Below are 15,472 nucleotides of genomic sequence, written 5' to 3'. Positions count from 1 at the left end.
AATTTGCCGTTTTGAAACAATAATCGATCAATTTTGTGATTGTGATCAAATATATGTTTTCAATGTTTAATGTGCACACCTCCAGCTTTTTTACGTGGCAAACTCATAAAATCGCCCCTCTGTGACGCTTTCTGCAACTCTTATTATGTGGAGAGCGATGCGGCACTTTACGCTGGTGTTGAACGGAGCGTTGACGCCTCAACTCATGTGAAATGCATTTTACAACTCAAAATGATTATTATTTGTCTATTATTGTGATCTTTTCTGATAAAAGTAATGCTCAGCAGCATTAAATAAGCTACTGTAAATAAGCTACTGTAGGAAAATGATCCCGTAGATCTGCTTTGTGTTTATAATTCTATACTGAACTCAGGAGATTTGTACTCATGCAAGTTTTAATAAAGGAGAAGGACGTTATTGAAACTCACTATTATTAGATTATTATTGTTGTCTTTTTGGATGAAAAATAATGCTCAGACTGAAGGAAGACTCTAGATCTGCTTTGTTCTTTTAATGCTTAAACACTATAAACGACTCAAAATGATTCACTGACTCACTCACAGCACATAAGACGCTCATTTGTCGCCACCTAGTGACATTTCCAGCAGGGGTCGCTGAAATAATCACTAATCAACTAAGCAAACCTCACCAAAATACTCCTTATTCTGCAGCTAATTCTGCACAATTGTAAAGTTGAATAAACTTGAATCACTAAAATAGCAGGAATTGGTGCTTTTAGCTTATTATTAAAAAAGAAAATCCCCAGAAAAATGCTTCATGAGTTTGTATCCCTGTAAATTATTGTGGCATTGCAAGAACAAATCTACAAATTAGAAAAGAAGCTAATTTGTTGTTTTTCATGACCCATTTAACACTCTCCACCTCTGACCTCACACAGTGTAGCCGACCTCTGTGACGTGTTTTGCATAGCTGAATTTCAAACATTACAACATGCTACTAAGACAGACAGAAAACATGGATCTGAAACAATGTTCTTGATAAAGAAATATATTGACGATGGTTAGCCTACGTGAGGAGCCTAAGTGTGCCATGGCAGAAAAAAGGTTGGGAAACACTGACTTAATGGAACAAATAATTTTCAACTGTGTTTGATATAACGGCGAGTGATTTTCTAGTACAAAATTATCAATTTTGCATTATTACTCAAGGATAAGGTGCTGGAGTGATGCTGCTGGAAATGGGTCTGGATTTGATCAAAAATTACTTATTTCAATTAGTGACGGTGCTGATTTTACATCAGTAATGTCCTGACTATACTTTGTGATCAGTTGAACGCAACTTTGGTGAATTAAAGTACCAATTTCCTTCCAAAACAGCAAAATCTGTACATTATTCCAAACTTTTGACCAACAGTGTGTGTATATACACTCACCTAAAAGATTATTAGGAACATCTGTTCAATTTCTCATTAATGCAATTATCTAATCAACCAATCACATGGCAGTTGCTTCAATGCATTTAGGGGTGTGGTCCTGGTCAAGACAATCTCCTGAACTCCAAACTGAATGTCAGAATGGGAAAGAAAGGTGATTTAAGCAATTTTGAGCGTGGCATGGTTGTTGGTGCCAGACGGGCCGGTCTGAGTATTTCACAATCTGCTCAGTTACTGGGATTTTCACGCACAACCATTTCTAGGGTTTACAAAGAATGGTGTGAAAAGGGAAAAACATCCAGTATGCGGCAGTCCTGTGGGCTGAAAATGCCTTGTTGATGCTAGAGGTCAGAGGAGAATGGGCCGACTGATTCAAGCTGATAGAAGAGCAACTTTGCCTGAAATAACCACTCGTTACAACCGAGGTATGCAGCAAAGCATTTGTGAAGCCACAACACGCACAACCTTGAGGCGGATGGGCTACAACAGCAGAAGACCCCACCGGGTACCACTCATCTCCACTACAAATAGGAAAAAGAGGCTACAATTTGCAAGAGCTCACCAAAATTGGACAGTTGAAGACTGGAAAAATGTTGCCTGGTCTGATGAGTCTCGATTTCTGTTGAGACATTCAGATGGTAGAGTCAGAATTTGGCGTAAACAGAATGAGAACATGGATCCATCATGCCTTGTTACCACTGTGCAGGCTGGTGGTGGTGGTGTAATGTGTGGGGGATGTTTTCTTGGCACACTTTAGGCCCCTTAGTGCCAATTGGGCATCGATTAAATGCCACGGCCTACCTGAGCATTGTTTCTGACCATGTCCATCCCTTTACGGCCACCATGTACCCATCCTCTGATGGCTACTTCCAGCAGGATAATGCACCATGTCACAAAGCTCGAATCATTTCAAATTGGTTTCTTGAACATGACAATGAGTTCACTGTACTAAAATGGCCCCCACACTCACCAGATCTCAACCCAATAGAGCATCTTTGGGATGTGGTGGAACGGGAGCTTCGTGCCCTGGATGTGCATCCCACAAATCTCCATCAACTGCAAGATGCTATCCTAACAATATGGGCCAACATTTCTAAAGAATGCTTTCAGCACCTTGTTGAATCAATGCCACGTAGAATTAAGGCAGTTCTGAAGGCGAAAGGGGGTCAAACACAGTATTAGTATGTGTTCCTAATAATCCTTTAGGTGAGTGTATATGTTTGCTTACTGCATATTCAGTAATTGTGGACTAAAATATTCACATGTAATAGCATTTACTGTACACTGTCATTGACAAATTACACCGGTATGCAATGATGATTGGTTTTACAAACAAAACAAAAAACGTATCAGTTACAAATGACTTACTCTTATCATCTGATCACAGCTGCATTTCTCTTCTAGTGCTTTCAGATCATAGTGCTGCATTCGATCTGGTAACCCTGCACTTTCTAAAAGTAGCCCTCAAGCTAAACAACTGCATAAGCCTATCATGTAAATACTTAATTGTATGTCATAGTGTGCATGTCATTATATCATTTAATATTCACACTGTAAAGTGTGTATAGTGTGTGTGCTACTGTGTTGTTTTCAACCCCGAATCTGGGAACAGTGGAGGTCAAAAGTGTTGCAAGTTCAGTCTAATCTGCAGCTCTAGGTAAATCAGAATGGCTTGAAGAGGCAGTGGTTTACGTCGGCCCAGTTTTTGCAGAAAGGATGTTGTTTGTATTTAAATAATGGTTACAGGCTAACCGAATCCTTACCACAAACCCTAAAAAAAAGTGTCACCAAAAAGAGGCTGTCACATCTAGCTCCCCTTTAAGCCAAACTATAGTGGAGCAGTTCATTATACAAAGAGATTATGAATTATGTGGAGCACTAATGAGATCGTTTCATAAAAAGTGGACAGATGTAGACTCGGCCAGTCCTGGTCTTACTGAAGCCTGATTTATTGGTTAAAAAAACATCAACAAAAAAAACTGTTTGTTGCAGGGCAATATGGGTAAGTGCTTATAAAATGGTCAAAGAGCTTCTCAGACTATGTTTTATTTTATATGCAAGTACAAATGGATGAAACAGAATTAGAACTAAAGCTACACATAAACAGTTAGTGTTTGACTCCATTCACATGGAGAATTTCATTCAAACTTGATTCCCTGGGCCAATGGCAGATCTTTGCTGTAGTTGATTGTGCTGCAGAAGACAGAGGCATGTCAGATCATCGACTCAATACAAAGAGTTTGAACACTTATGACACTGAAACTCACCATGTGGATCTCCTCATGTACTGTTTCCACGAGTCACTGCCGGACTCACGGCCTCCTCCTGTGTGCTTCTCACCACCTGTGTGTACACACAGTTAACCGAAGTGACCGTTAGGTGTCAGTTACAGAATCTACCAACAGTCTTGTCAATGAATAGTAACAGAGAAGGATCTTTTCCACCATGTCGAACACTTCTAAATATGATGAGTAACTGTTCCAGTAGCATTTACACTTGTACCATAAAACCATTGCCTGCCATCTGTGCTGGTGGAATGGCGATTCACGATTGGTCACTTGCTCAGTCCATTCCAACTTTGTTGCACCACAATTGAAAAAAGCAACAGTAACAGTGTCAAATAAGCCAGATTGGTCCGGAACAGAACTACACATTTGGCCAGATGTTGAAAAAATGGCTTATTGGTTTTCAAACATTTTTATTGGCTTTTAGATTAATAATGGTGTATAAGAGTAGTCAACTGATTACATTATATCACGATACATCTATATTTGCTGATCAAAGCCCGTAAACGAAGAATGAGATGAGAATAAGAATTCAGTTAATATGGCAGACTATTAAAGCATTCAAAAGACAAAAACTGGCTTCATTAGAGGTCAATATTTTGTTTATTCCTATATGCCTGAGGTAGACTTGTGGGCAATCTTGTATTTGTGTACCTATGGCAAGAGTGCCACTTTTAAGACTGTACAAAGTTTATTTATTATCTAGCATCTAAATGTTTCTGAATGAAAGGACTTGTCTTGTGTGAACAGCCCATGCGTTCTCGTTTAGCATCGAAACAGCCGAGCAACAGTATAGTTTGCAAACATTTGGACACCCGCGGTGCTGCTGGCAAGATGTTTAGAGGAGCATTTTAATATGAGATGCACAGACAACATGGAAAACACAAACATTTTACATAACCATGTGTTATCAGTGACAATAGAATCCTCAATTCATTCGATGATAGTCACAGCAGAATTTAGATCGCTCCAATATTGCAAGCTTGCAATGTGGACAGCTTCGTGGATTATTAACAGAAGCCTTTTTTCTTTTTTTTTATCGCATCACTTTTAGAGATGCGCTGTAGAAATGCACTTCCTTGGCTCACTGTGTAGCCATCAAGTGTCCAATAAGCAGCGGAATGTTGCAAACTCGAGCGAGAGACGCAGTAGCCCATTATTATTTTACTACTAGTTACAACTGAGAAATATAAGATATTCAGTTTTTTTTTTTTCATGTTTTATATGCATTTTTGCACTCTTGATCTTGCTGGGTGGAGTGAAACAGAGCGAATGAGTGCTCAGGGGAATTATCTCTACGCAAATGATTGCACATGCATGTATGTTTGCACCAGCTCAACAACTCTGCATACCACTCGCTGTGTTGCAGTTGACTGATCTCGACGGAGTAAGAAGGAAACTTAAAAATGCTGATGCCAAAGCAGATGGCGCTCTAGGTCACACCCACCAATGTTGTGGAACAATGGCAGTATTAAGGCGTTTAGCAGCTGGTAAGAAGTTTTCTTGAAAGTTCACCGACAAGCAGTTTCGAATCACCAAAACAAACTAAAAAAAACTTTGTTTTGGATGGATTTTGTTCTAAATGACCTCACATTCATTTGTTCTTTGATTTTACTTGAAGTACATTTCTGCTACAGAATGCAATGTATACACACCAAACGCTCCTCCAATCTCAGCACCACTGGTGGGAATGTTGACGTTCACAATGCCGCAGTCAGAGCCTTTTGGTCTGCAGTTAGAAAAACACACCATGTGATCAAGGACACTTCCAAAATAAGATTCAGTTTGACAGTCAAACAGTTGGTGTATAGAGATATACCCGAGCCAGCGGAACACTCGGCCCATGTCTTTAGTGAAGATGCTGCTGGAGAGCCCTTGCTTCACCTCGTTATTCCAGGAAAATGCCTCGTCCTCCGTCTGAAAGCACACAAGTATTATTGATCATGTCATTTGACTGTGTGTGCAGATAAGACCAGTGTGGAGAGGTTTACCTTGAACTTGAGCACATATAGGATGGGCACAAATGTCTCTGTATGCACTATAGGAGCATCGTGTGGCAGTCCAGTGATGATTGTAGGTTCCACATAGTTACCCGGGCGATCCATGATCTGCCAATCACAATCAGTCATCAATCCAGAACATTGAAAACTCAAATCTTGCAAACATGGTTTTACAAAATGGTGTGAAAAACATAACCTGATAATTATAGATTTTTACTTCATTTCATTAGGGAAAATGACGATGCACGTGAATAATTCAATTATTCAAAAATATTTAATGAAAACAATTGCCGCCCCCCCCCTTTAAAAAAGGGATTTGACAGCAAATGTTGAATATCATAAATGGAAATTACTGCGAGTATTTTAGGTACATCACTCATCTCTATTGAGAAACACTGAGCCGGTGGAACAATTCTCAAACATAGAGGGAGCAGCAGAGACTTGAACACACACACACACACACACACACACACACACACACACACACACACACACACACACACACACACACACACACACACACACACACACACACACACACACACACACACACACACACACACACACACACACACACACACACACACACACACACACACACACACACACACACACTTAAACAGTGAATTCTGTTTGTTACCTTTCCTCCACACACAACAGTGCCACCCTGCTTCTTGGCTTGCTCTACTGCAGACAGATACTGTTCAACAGCCTGTTTGGTGTGCAGTGGACCATACAGAGTGCTTGCTGTTGAACACACAAGAGTTAATGCACGCACACACACACTTTTAATACAGACACACATCACATTACTGATGAATGAACTTACGGTCCCAGGGGTCACCAATACGAATCTGCTTGTACGCTTTACTGATTCTCTCCACCACCACGTCATGAACACTCTCATGCAGCATCTAATTCAACAGGACATAGATGCAGGATTACATTATCAATGAGTAAATAACAAGAAACTGAGGAATATTCCTATGAGTGTAATGCAGCCACTGAGTGCTTTATTATTAGTACACTACACTAACCAGTCTTCTGGTAGTAGTGCAGCGCTGACCAGCAGTTCCCACAGAGGCAAAGACAGCAGACGGCACGACCAGATTCAGATCAGCATCCTCAAACACTAAAACACAACAGCGTTAAAACCCTTAAACACAGTTTCTCATGCTATGAATGATTCAAAATATCAAGACTCATTAAATGCACCTATGATGGCGTTGTTTCCCCCCAACTCCAGCAGCTGACGACCTGCAAAAAAAATAAAAAGTATACAAAATTACTATTTGCATTTTACATGACAACAGATTTAAAAAAAAAAAAAAAAACAGGGATTCAAACTCAAGAGACAATAATAGGCCCATGTGCGTGGTTTTAGGGATATTTGTAAAGAATAAAGCTAAAAGCACCCATTTCAAAAGACCGAATGAAGTACAGCAAATTAACGGCACAATTTTGCAAAAATAAAAGCCATCTTGGTGTGGAGTACTTGCCGTTTCACACATGAAAACAAAAAAAAGGAGCACAAGCTGGTCTTCTTTGAAGGGAAAAAAATAAAAAAACACATTTATCATAATTGCGCACAACTTAATTTTTTCATTTTTTTATTAGTGGGGATTTTATCCAAGTGGCTCGAGACCTGCCTCCATTTCTGGAGATGCCAGCTGGTGGCGTCAAATGAGCATTTATAGTCCTTTGAATCATTTTGATTCAACCAATTCGTCAAAACACACAGTTCACAAGCTAAACTGGTTTTTCCTATATAGAACTTTATGCAGTGTTTGATAAAGCGATCAATAATTTTACTTCCGTTTTTGAACAGAGCAGAACAACAACAACAAAAACAAAAAATAAATAAAACGCAATAGTTACAATAACATCCTCACTTCACTGTAATGTATGGATGTCGATCACATTTACAGAATCATAACTCTTTTGCAACATAGTTTAAATGTACTCATGTTCAGTCGGTCAATAGTTTCTTATTCACAAATGATTTGTGCCAGTTGTGTAAACAAACACAATGTTTCATAAGTGTCGCTTCTTCAGAATAAACAGTCCATTCCACTGCAGAAGCGCGCAATCTGCCATTACTGTAATAAAAATCACCCCCTAAAAAACTCTCCGGACCGACATTAATAACAAAAGCGACCGATTTAAATAGTGAATTTCGCCTAAAGGTTTGCATCTTAGCCAAACACATTTAAACTCAGTTTTTCACAAGTCCTGACATTTAATCATAGAAAACATTCCCTGTCTTCGGTAACTACTTTAATATTATCCTGACACTTCACATTCTTAAAATAGAGAGAATTATTTATATCAGCTTTTATCTCTTTCATCACATTCCCAGTGGGTCAGAAGTTTACATACACTTTGTTAGTATTTGGTAGCATTTCATTTAAATTGTTTAACTTGGATCAAATGTTTTGGGTAGCCTTCCACAAGAAGTTGCTGGAATTTTGGCCCATTCCACCAGACAGAACTGGTGCAACCTAGTTATGTTTGTACGCCGTCTTGCTCACACATGCTTTTTCAGTTCTGCTCACAAATTTGAGGTCAGTGCTTTGTGATGGCCACTCCAATACTTTGTGTGGAGGTGAGGGCATGGTGGAGCACCCGACTGAGGAGAAAGTGGTAAGGACATCCACCGGAGATGAAATGTGACCAATTACCATCTCTGTGTTCACAGCGAGTCGGGGGAGATAAAAAGACGACCAGTTCACAGAGTGGGGATAGAGACAGGCAGACCACAGTCTTTGTGTCTGTTCCCTAAGAGAGAGTCTTGTGTGAAGCTGAAAAGCGGACTGTTTGAGTGATGCTGAAAAGCAATCTTATGTTTTGAGTGAAGCTGTACAGTGATTGCTGGTTATTTGTGAATAAAACTGACTCTCGTGAACTGTGGAAATCAGTTCCCGCTTCCACCTTTATCTGCCCAACCTGAACCTTTGTTACACCTTGATTTTGTTGTCCATAAGCCATTTTGCCACAACTTGAGGTATGCTCGGACTCATTTTACTGTGGATATAGATACTCATCTACTCATTTCCTCAAACAGCTTCACAAGGTCCTTTGCTGTTGTTCTGGGATTGATCTGCACTTTTTACACCAAACTATGTTCATCTCCAAGAAACATGCATCTCCTTCCTGAGCCATAAGATGGCTGCGTGGTCCCATGGTGTTTATACTTGCGTACAATTGTTTGTACGGATGAACGTGGTACCTTCAGGCATTTAGAAATTGCCCCCCAAGTTTGAACCAGACTTGTGGATGTCCACACTTCTATCCACAGGCAGATTTTTTTTGATTTTCCCATGATGTCAAGCAAAGAAGCATGGAGTTTGAAGGTAGGCCTTAAAATACATCCACAGGTACACCTTCAATTGACTCCAATTATCCTATCAGAAGCTAACTGCATAAAGACTTGACATCATTTTCTGGGATATTCCAAGCTGCTTAAAAGGCACAGTTAACTTCTGACCCACTGGTATTGTGATAGTCAATTAAAAATTAAACAATCTGTCTGTAAACAATTGTTGGAAAAATTACTTAAAGTTGATGTCCTAAAAAAACTTGCCAAAAATATAGTTTGCTAATATGAAATCTATGAAGTGGTTAAGAAATCAGTTTATGACATCAAGCTAAGTGTATGTAAACTTCTGACTTCAATTATATACAAGTGTAACATTCATTAATTCGTTCAGTTTGAATCCCTGAAAAAAAACTTTGAAACCACAAAATCCTGGCTTAACCATTAAACACTGCGGTCATATAAACAAACACTTTATACTCAGGAGTCAAATCATTTTCACATGCAGAGGAGCAGACGAATCGCTGCTTATATCCTCCGAAACCATAAATGAAAATACTGACATGATTGATTACTGATAAAGACAATCTATGTTGCGATTATGTTGTGTGATGCTTGTAAATGCAAGATCATGCAAGTAAAACTCACCAAAGCGCTCCTGTACCATCATGGCCACCTCTTTGCCCACGTGAGTGCTGCCAGTGAATGACAGAAGACCCACCCGCTCATCTTTAGCCATGGCCGTGCTGCAGACAGACAGAGAGAGAGAGAGGGGTAAGATTGGCTTTGGTTTGATGTGCATTTACTAGAGATGAAGTGAAATCACACCCTTTCATTTTTTAAATCATACCCGATGTCTGCACCACCACACGTCATTGAACAGATGGCACCAGGAAGATTGTTCTGCTCCAACACTTCAGCAACAATTCTACAACAAAATCACACACTTTATGAACATCTGACAGCAGACCTGACAAACACAAGCACAGAGACTACAAATCCTAGATAAACTAAAGACGGTCACAAACAATGCTTATCCAGTTATATAAATGACCATCTTATAAACTCAGCAAAAAAAGAAACCCCCTCTCAATTTCAAGTGCTTTTATTTTCAACAAAAACTTAACATGTGTAAATAATGTGTCCCTGAACAAAGGGGGGGTCAAAATCAAAGTAACAGTCAGTATCTGGTGTGGCCACCAGCTGCATTAAGTCCTGCAGTGCATCTCCTCCTCATGGACTGCACCAGATTTGCCAGTTCTTGCTGTGAGATGTTACCCATCTCTTCCACCAAGACACTTGCAAGTTCCCAGACATTTCTGGGGAGAATGGCTCTAGCCCTCACCCTCCGATCCAACAGGTCCCAGACATGCCCAAAGGGATTGAGATCCGGGCTCTTCGCTGGCCATGGCAAAACACTGACATTTCTGTCTTGCAGGAAATCACGCACAGAACGAGCAGTATGGCTGGTGGCACTGTCGTGCTGGAGGTCATGTCAGGATGAGCATCACATGAGGGATGAGGATGTTTTCCCTGTAACACACAGCATTTAGATTGCCTGCAATGACAAGCACAGTCCGATGATGCGGTGACACACCGCCCCAGGCCATGACCCTCGACCTCCAAATCGATCCCGCTCCAGAGTAAAGGCCTCGGTGTAACGCTCATTCTTTCGACAATAAACACGAGTCCGACCATCACCTCTGGAAAGACAAAACCGCGATTCGTCAGAGACTCGTTTTTGCCAGTCCTGTCTGTTCCAGCGAAGGTGGGTTTGTGCCCATGTCGACATATTTGCCGGTGATGTCTGGTAAGAACCTGCCTTACAACAGGCCTCAAATCCCTCAGTCCAGCCTCTCTCAGCCTATTGCAGGCAGATTGAGCACTGATGGAGGGATTGTGTGTTCCTGGTGTAACTCGGACAGTTGTTGTTGCCATCCTTTACCTGTCCCACAGGTGTGATATTCGGATGTACCAATCCTGTGCAGATGTTGTTACATGTGGTCTGCCACTGCGAGGACGATCAGCTGTCCTTCCTGTCTCCCTGTAGCACTGTGTACCTATTGGAGTATAGAAGTGCTCTGCTCTAGCGAAGTCTAGAGAACACAACCATGTAATACATTAACGCATTTGGCAGACGCTTTTATCCTAACACATTGCAGTGTTACAGAGCACTCATTACAGGGACAATCCCCCCCGGAGCAACCTGGAGTTAAGTGCCTTACTCAAGGACACAATGTGGTGGCTGTGGGGATCAAACCAGCAACCTTCTGATTAACAGTTATGTGCTTTAGCCCACTACGCCACCACCACTCCATGTAATTTTTGATTCCCACCAAACATTTGTTCCGAAGACAAAGAGGAGAAACGTATTATTGCCGTGGCAGGTTTTCCCGTAATATATGATCAGTCCCTGTTTGCTTACAATTGGTGTCTGAAATTGTTGGTGTGCCAGGTGAGTTGAAGTGGATATTATAAAATTATATATTAAAAGATTTCATGAGGATATACGCTACTTGTGACATGTCTGGATGTTTTGCGGCCCCTTTAAATCTAGTTCACAAAGCAAAGCATTCTGAACGAACGTCAGAGCGGCCACAAATCTTCCATTGCGTTGTTGGCAAGGCAGCCAGAGCTAATTTTGATGCTCTCGCCGCCTCTGTTCTGAACGCATGGTAAGACACGTTCACTCAGATGAAAAGGGACCCTGGGCATCTTTCTTTACAATACAGTGTCCTGAAAAAGGGATGTTTCTTTTTTTTTGCCGAGTTTATTACAAACATTATCAAAAATTATTTTAAAACCTAAAATTGTGATTACATTTAATGTTAACAGTGCTATAGCTAGCAACATATTTCACAAATCATCTGGTCACTGGCATTAGTACTGAACAATTTGAAAAAAAAAAAAAGAAAAAAAAAAACGAATTTCTTTTAATATTATGATTGCAATTTGTACTAAACTAAATGAGGTAGTTGAGTTGACAATGGCCTTTTACTGCAGAGAAATGCTCTCATTCACTCTTCTGTCCGCTGCTATGACGTTACTGTAGATTTGGAAAGTAACTTAGCAGCCAAGCATATTTAGAGTTTTACAACTGTGCCAATAGTGAATCTAGAGTGCTGTAAATATAACGCACACAGCTCATTAGCCTCATGCGTGCTTTGATTAAGTGTAACACTACAGAGAACGGAGCTGACCACATACAGGTAGAGCAGCATGTGCATACTATTTATTTAATTACATCACAGCCTGTGCCGTCTGACTATAGCACATTATATCATGATTTCACATTCGATTAATCGTTCACCCCTAGTAAGCACACTAGTATGGTAAAATTGAATTACAGTAATGAGAATCATCAAAAGTTAAACAGCCGGATACGTCACAGCAATGAGAATTTTGGACAGTAATTTGCTGAATTGTGATGAAAACAACATCACAATTCAAAACACCTAAAGGTCCTAAAACAGGGTTTCATTTTCTTTGTACAACATATAATTGTATTTTTTCTTTTGATTGTCATGTTCCCGTCTCCCTAATAAGTCACTTTGGATAAAAATATTAATGAATAACATTTACTTTGTGACAGCGACACTGGTGAGCGGTGTGGTCGGAGCGCCTTTCCTGTCAAGAAGAAAGTATTAGTCATTAACAAACACTAGACTGTTACTCTGTGTACAAGTTTAAACCGTTAAAAGCGATCAGAAAAGTGAGGTGTCTATCGAGCTCCAACCAGAGACAGACGTTGCCGCAGATGAGCGCGATAGCGTTATTCCAGCCGTAAACTGCCACCGGGAAGTTGAACGCTGTGATGATTCCCACCAATCCTACAGGATTCCACTGCTCGAGGAGCGCGTGACCCGGCCCTACAAACACACAGAAACATTCACTTTACTTACACGGCACGGTTTATCAGAGTTCATTACTGCATCTTCGGACAGAACTGAATGGTTGAACAGGTGTCACTCACTCTCAGAGGGTAAAATTGGTCCTCCGATCATGCGTGACAGTCCCACAGCATAATCACACACGTCCACATACTCTTGCACCTCACCGACACCCTCCACATAGATCTTGCCCATCTCTAGAGACACCTGTATACACACACACGCGTCACAGTGCTGCACTTTCACACATTCATCAGTGTGTTGTTCACAGTCTTACCAAACTACCCAGAGCTTTAATCTTCCTCCTCAAAGCATCACCGATTTGACGGACGATTTCACCTCGCTTCGGAGCAGGAATCTGAATTACACATTTGGAAAATAGGACAAATGTTCAATGGTGCATGTACAGTATTGAAATACACACTTGACTGAATTGTTTCTCATCATGTTTAATATCTTCTGACCTCAAAAACATTCACGTAACCCTCATTGTGCCAATGTATGCATTTCTTCACTGTGAAGTGTGTTAATGTTTTTCACATGTTTTAGTCAGAACATAATTACTTGCATTTGTGTTAAGCATCTTTGCAAAATAAGGCGGTCCAAGGAGATAAGCAAGAAATCTTTTCAAAATCTAGTTTAAAACACATCTGTCGAGTTTGTAGAATATTTAAACTTTTTAGAAAATATTAAATGACTTTAAAATGTCATGTGGTGTTACCATCAAGCAAAAGGTATAAAATACAATCCTTAAATACGTTTTATTAAATTCATTTAAAACAAAAAAAAAACATTTCAAGGTAAAACATGTTTTTTACAAACATCATGAATTTGAGCTTAGAACACCACATGACCTGAACAACATTTGCCATTTCATAAAGATGTCTTTATGAATTATAAAATGTATTATAACATTTATAATGTATTTTTGAATAATTAAATAGATCCGGACAAAACAAAACAAATTCAAGTCATTGACATAATCATTATTCTATCATTTGTAATAATAATAATAATAATAATAATAATAATAATAATGACAATGTGTGTCAAACCTTTGGCTGGTAGTATGTAAAAGATTTATTGATTATCTTGTGAAAACTTACATCAGCCCAAACTTTCCAGGCCTCTCTTGCTTTCTGTACGGTTTCTTCATATTCTGCCATTGTAGCCTGTTTAAAGAGAACATGCTCAACTTCAGAGATCAGTATGACTCTCAATATGAGTTTTCGCTTTAATAAAGTGGTTTTTAGTGAAGTACACAGTAATCTTTACCTGGCGTACTCTGGCGATGGGCTCATTGTTGGCGGGGCAGAATGAAGTGATCACCTGAAGGAAAGAAAACATATTCAACTGCACTCTCTAGTCGTTTAAAACAACCCAAATGTCAATCTAACACCACATGAGCATGTTTTACATTCGCACAGTTAGTCAATGTTTGATTGCATCACTTTAAAGTGTAAACTATTATCAGCGATGTGAACCGTCTGAACTCGCTCATCATTCATGAGGAAACTGCTGTCAGAACATTTTACTTGTTGCCGCTAATTTACTAAACGTTTACTTTTTAGGCATAAATAGGTTTAAACTGACCCTTTACACGACTATGAATGACAATAAACGAATACACGTGCATTTTGCATCATGCAGTAATGAAGTTCGTACGGTTGAACTATATTTAGCGCGCGCCATGCGCGTGAGATCCTCTTACCTCTCCTTGTCCTCCCCACGAGCCGTTATAAACGCCGTCATTGTCCTCGTTAAGGCCTAGTTCTTTTAACCAGTTGTACTGTGTTTGATTAATGAGCAGTGTGGACATGTTCACGGCGGCGGGTCGACAACTCAGCGCGAGTTTACTCCTTACAGTGAAGAGTCGCGCGAATCTCAGCGTCAGCATACGTTGCATGATCATGAATGACATCTGCACGAGCACGTCCAGTGTCACGTGATATACGTCTTATCCGATTGGTCAGACTGAGACTCACCCCCTTAAGAAAAATCACATTTCTTTATGCAGAAAAACATATCGAAAATGTAACTTTATGTTACGTCTAATTCTTCAAACCTTCTTACCTTATTCATTCTTATTATTGCACATTACATGGTTTATGTTTCTCTTAATATATTTCATTTTTGTATTGTATTGTATTTTAATTTCCTATAGGTTGACACACTGTTATTATCCACCTAGGATTTATAAGGTTCAAATTAAGGTTTGACGTATTATAATGGCGCAGCGGAAGCTTGTTTGGCCCATAAACCAGAGATCGAAGGATCGAAACCATCGTCTACAAAACATTTGTAATGCGATTCCTCTCTCGATAAATGGTTTTCATTCGTTATAATGATTACAATTGTGACAAAAATGTATTAAAAATGTATAAATACATAAAAGAATAAATTAAAAGAATGATAAATATACGTAACATATACCCACATAAAACAGTCAACATACTGTATTACGCTTCATTGTTTAACGCCACTAATTTTTGTTATTATGGGATACATTTTGTGTCATAATTAATACTCTAAACACAGATTCCATTCAAAATTAAATTGATTCTTCCTCCAGTGGGCACTTGAACACT

At 39.7% G+C, this 15,472-nt stretch overlaps 1 protein-coding gene across 1 annotated transcript; it reads right to left on the bottom strand.

Annotated features, from left to right (window-relative positions):
• Positions 1-3,315: 3,315 nt before the first annotated feature.
• On the bottom strand, positions 3,316-14,809 carry aldh7a1 (aldehyde dehydrogenase 7 family, member A1). The gene is made up of 18 exons (XM_052116035.1): positions 14,596-14,809; positions 14,160-14,213; positions 13,991-14,056; positions 13,162-13,242; positions 12,968-13,091; positions 12,731-12,863; positions 12,577-12,621; positions 9,845-9,922; positions 9,643-9,740; positions 6,894-6,935; positions 6,716-6,810; positions 6,508-6,592; positions 6,319-6,425; positions 5,670-5,786; positions 5,498-5,595; positions 5,334-5,407; positions 3,661-3,736; positions 3,316-3,586 (listed from the first exon to the last, which is right to left on the bottom strand). The coding sequence occupies exons 1-18, from the start codon at positions 14,803-14,805 to the stop codon at positions 3,532-3,534; spliced, it is 1,638 nt and encodes a 545-aa protein (XP_051971995.1). The 5' UTR covers positions 14,806-14,809; the 3' UTR covers positions 3,316-3,531.
• Between the last annotated feature and the right edge of the window lie 663 nt (positions 14,810-15,472).

The sequence above is a fragment of the Xyrauchen texanus genome, chromosome 43 (genome assembly GCF_025860055.1).
Source record: "Xyrauchen texanus isolate HMW12.3.18 chromosome 43, RBS_HiC_50CHRs, whole genome shotgun sequence".
Classification (NCBI taxonomy): Eukaryota; Metazoa; Chordata; class Actinopteri; order Cypriniformes; family Catostomidae; genus Xyrauchen; species Xyrauchen texanus.
This window is presented reverse-complemented; position numbering and strand designations above follow the sequence as displayed.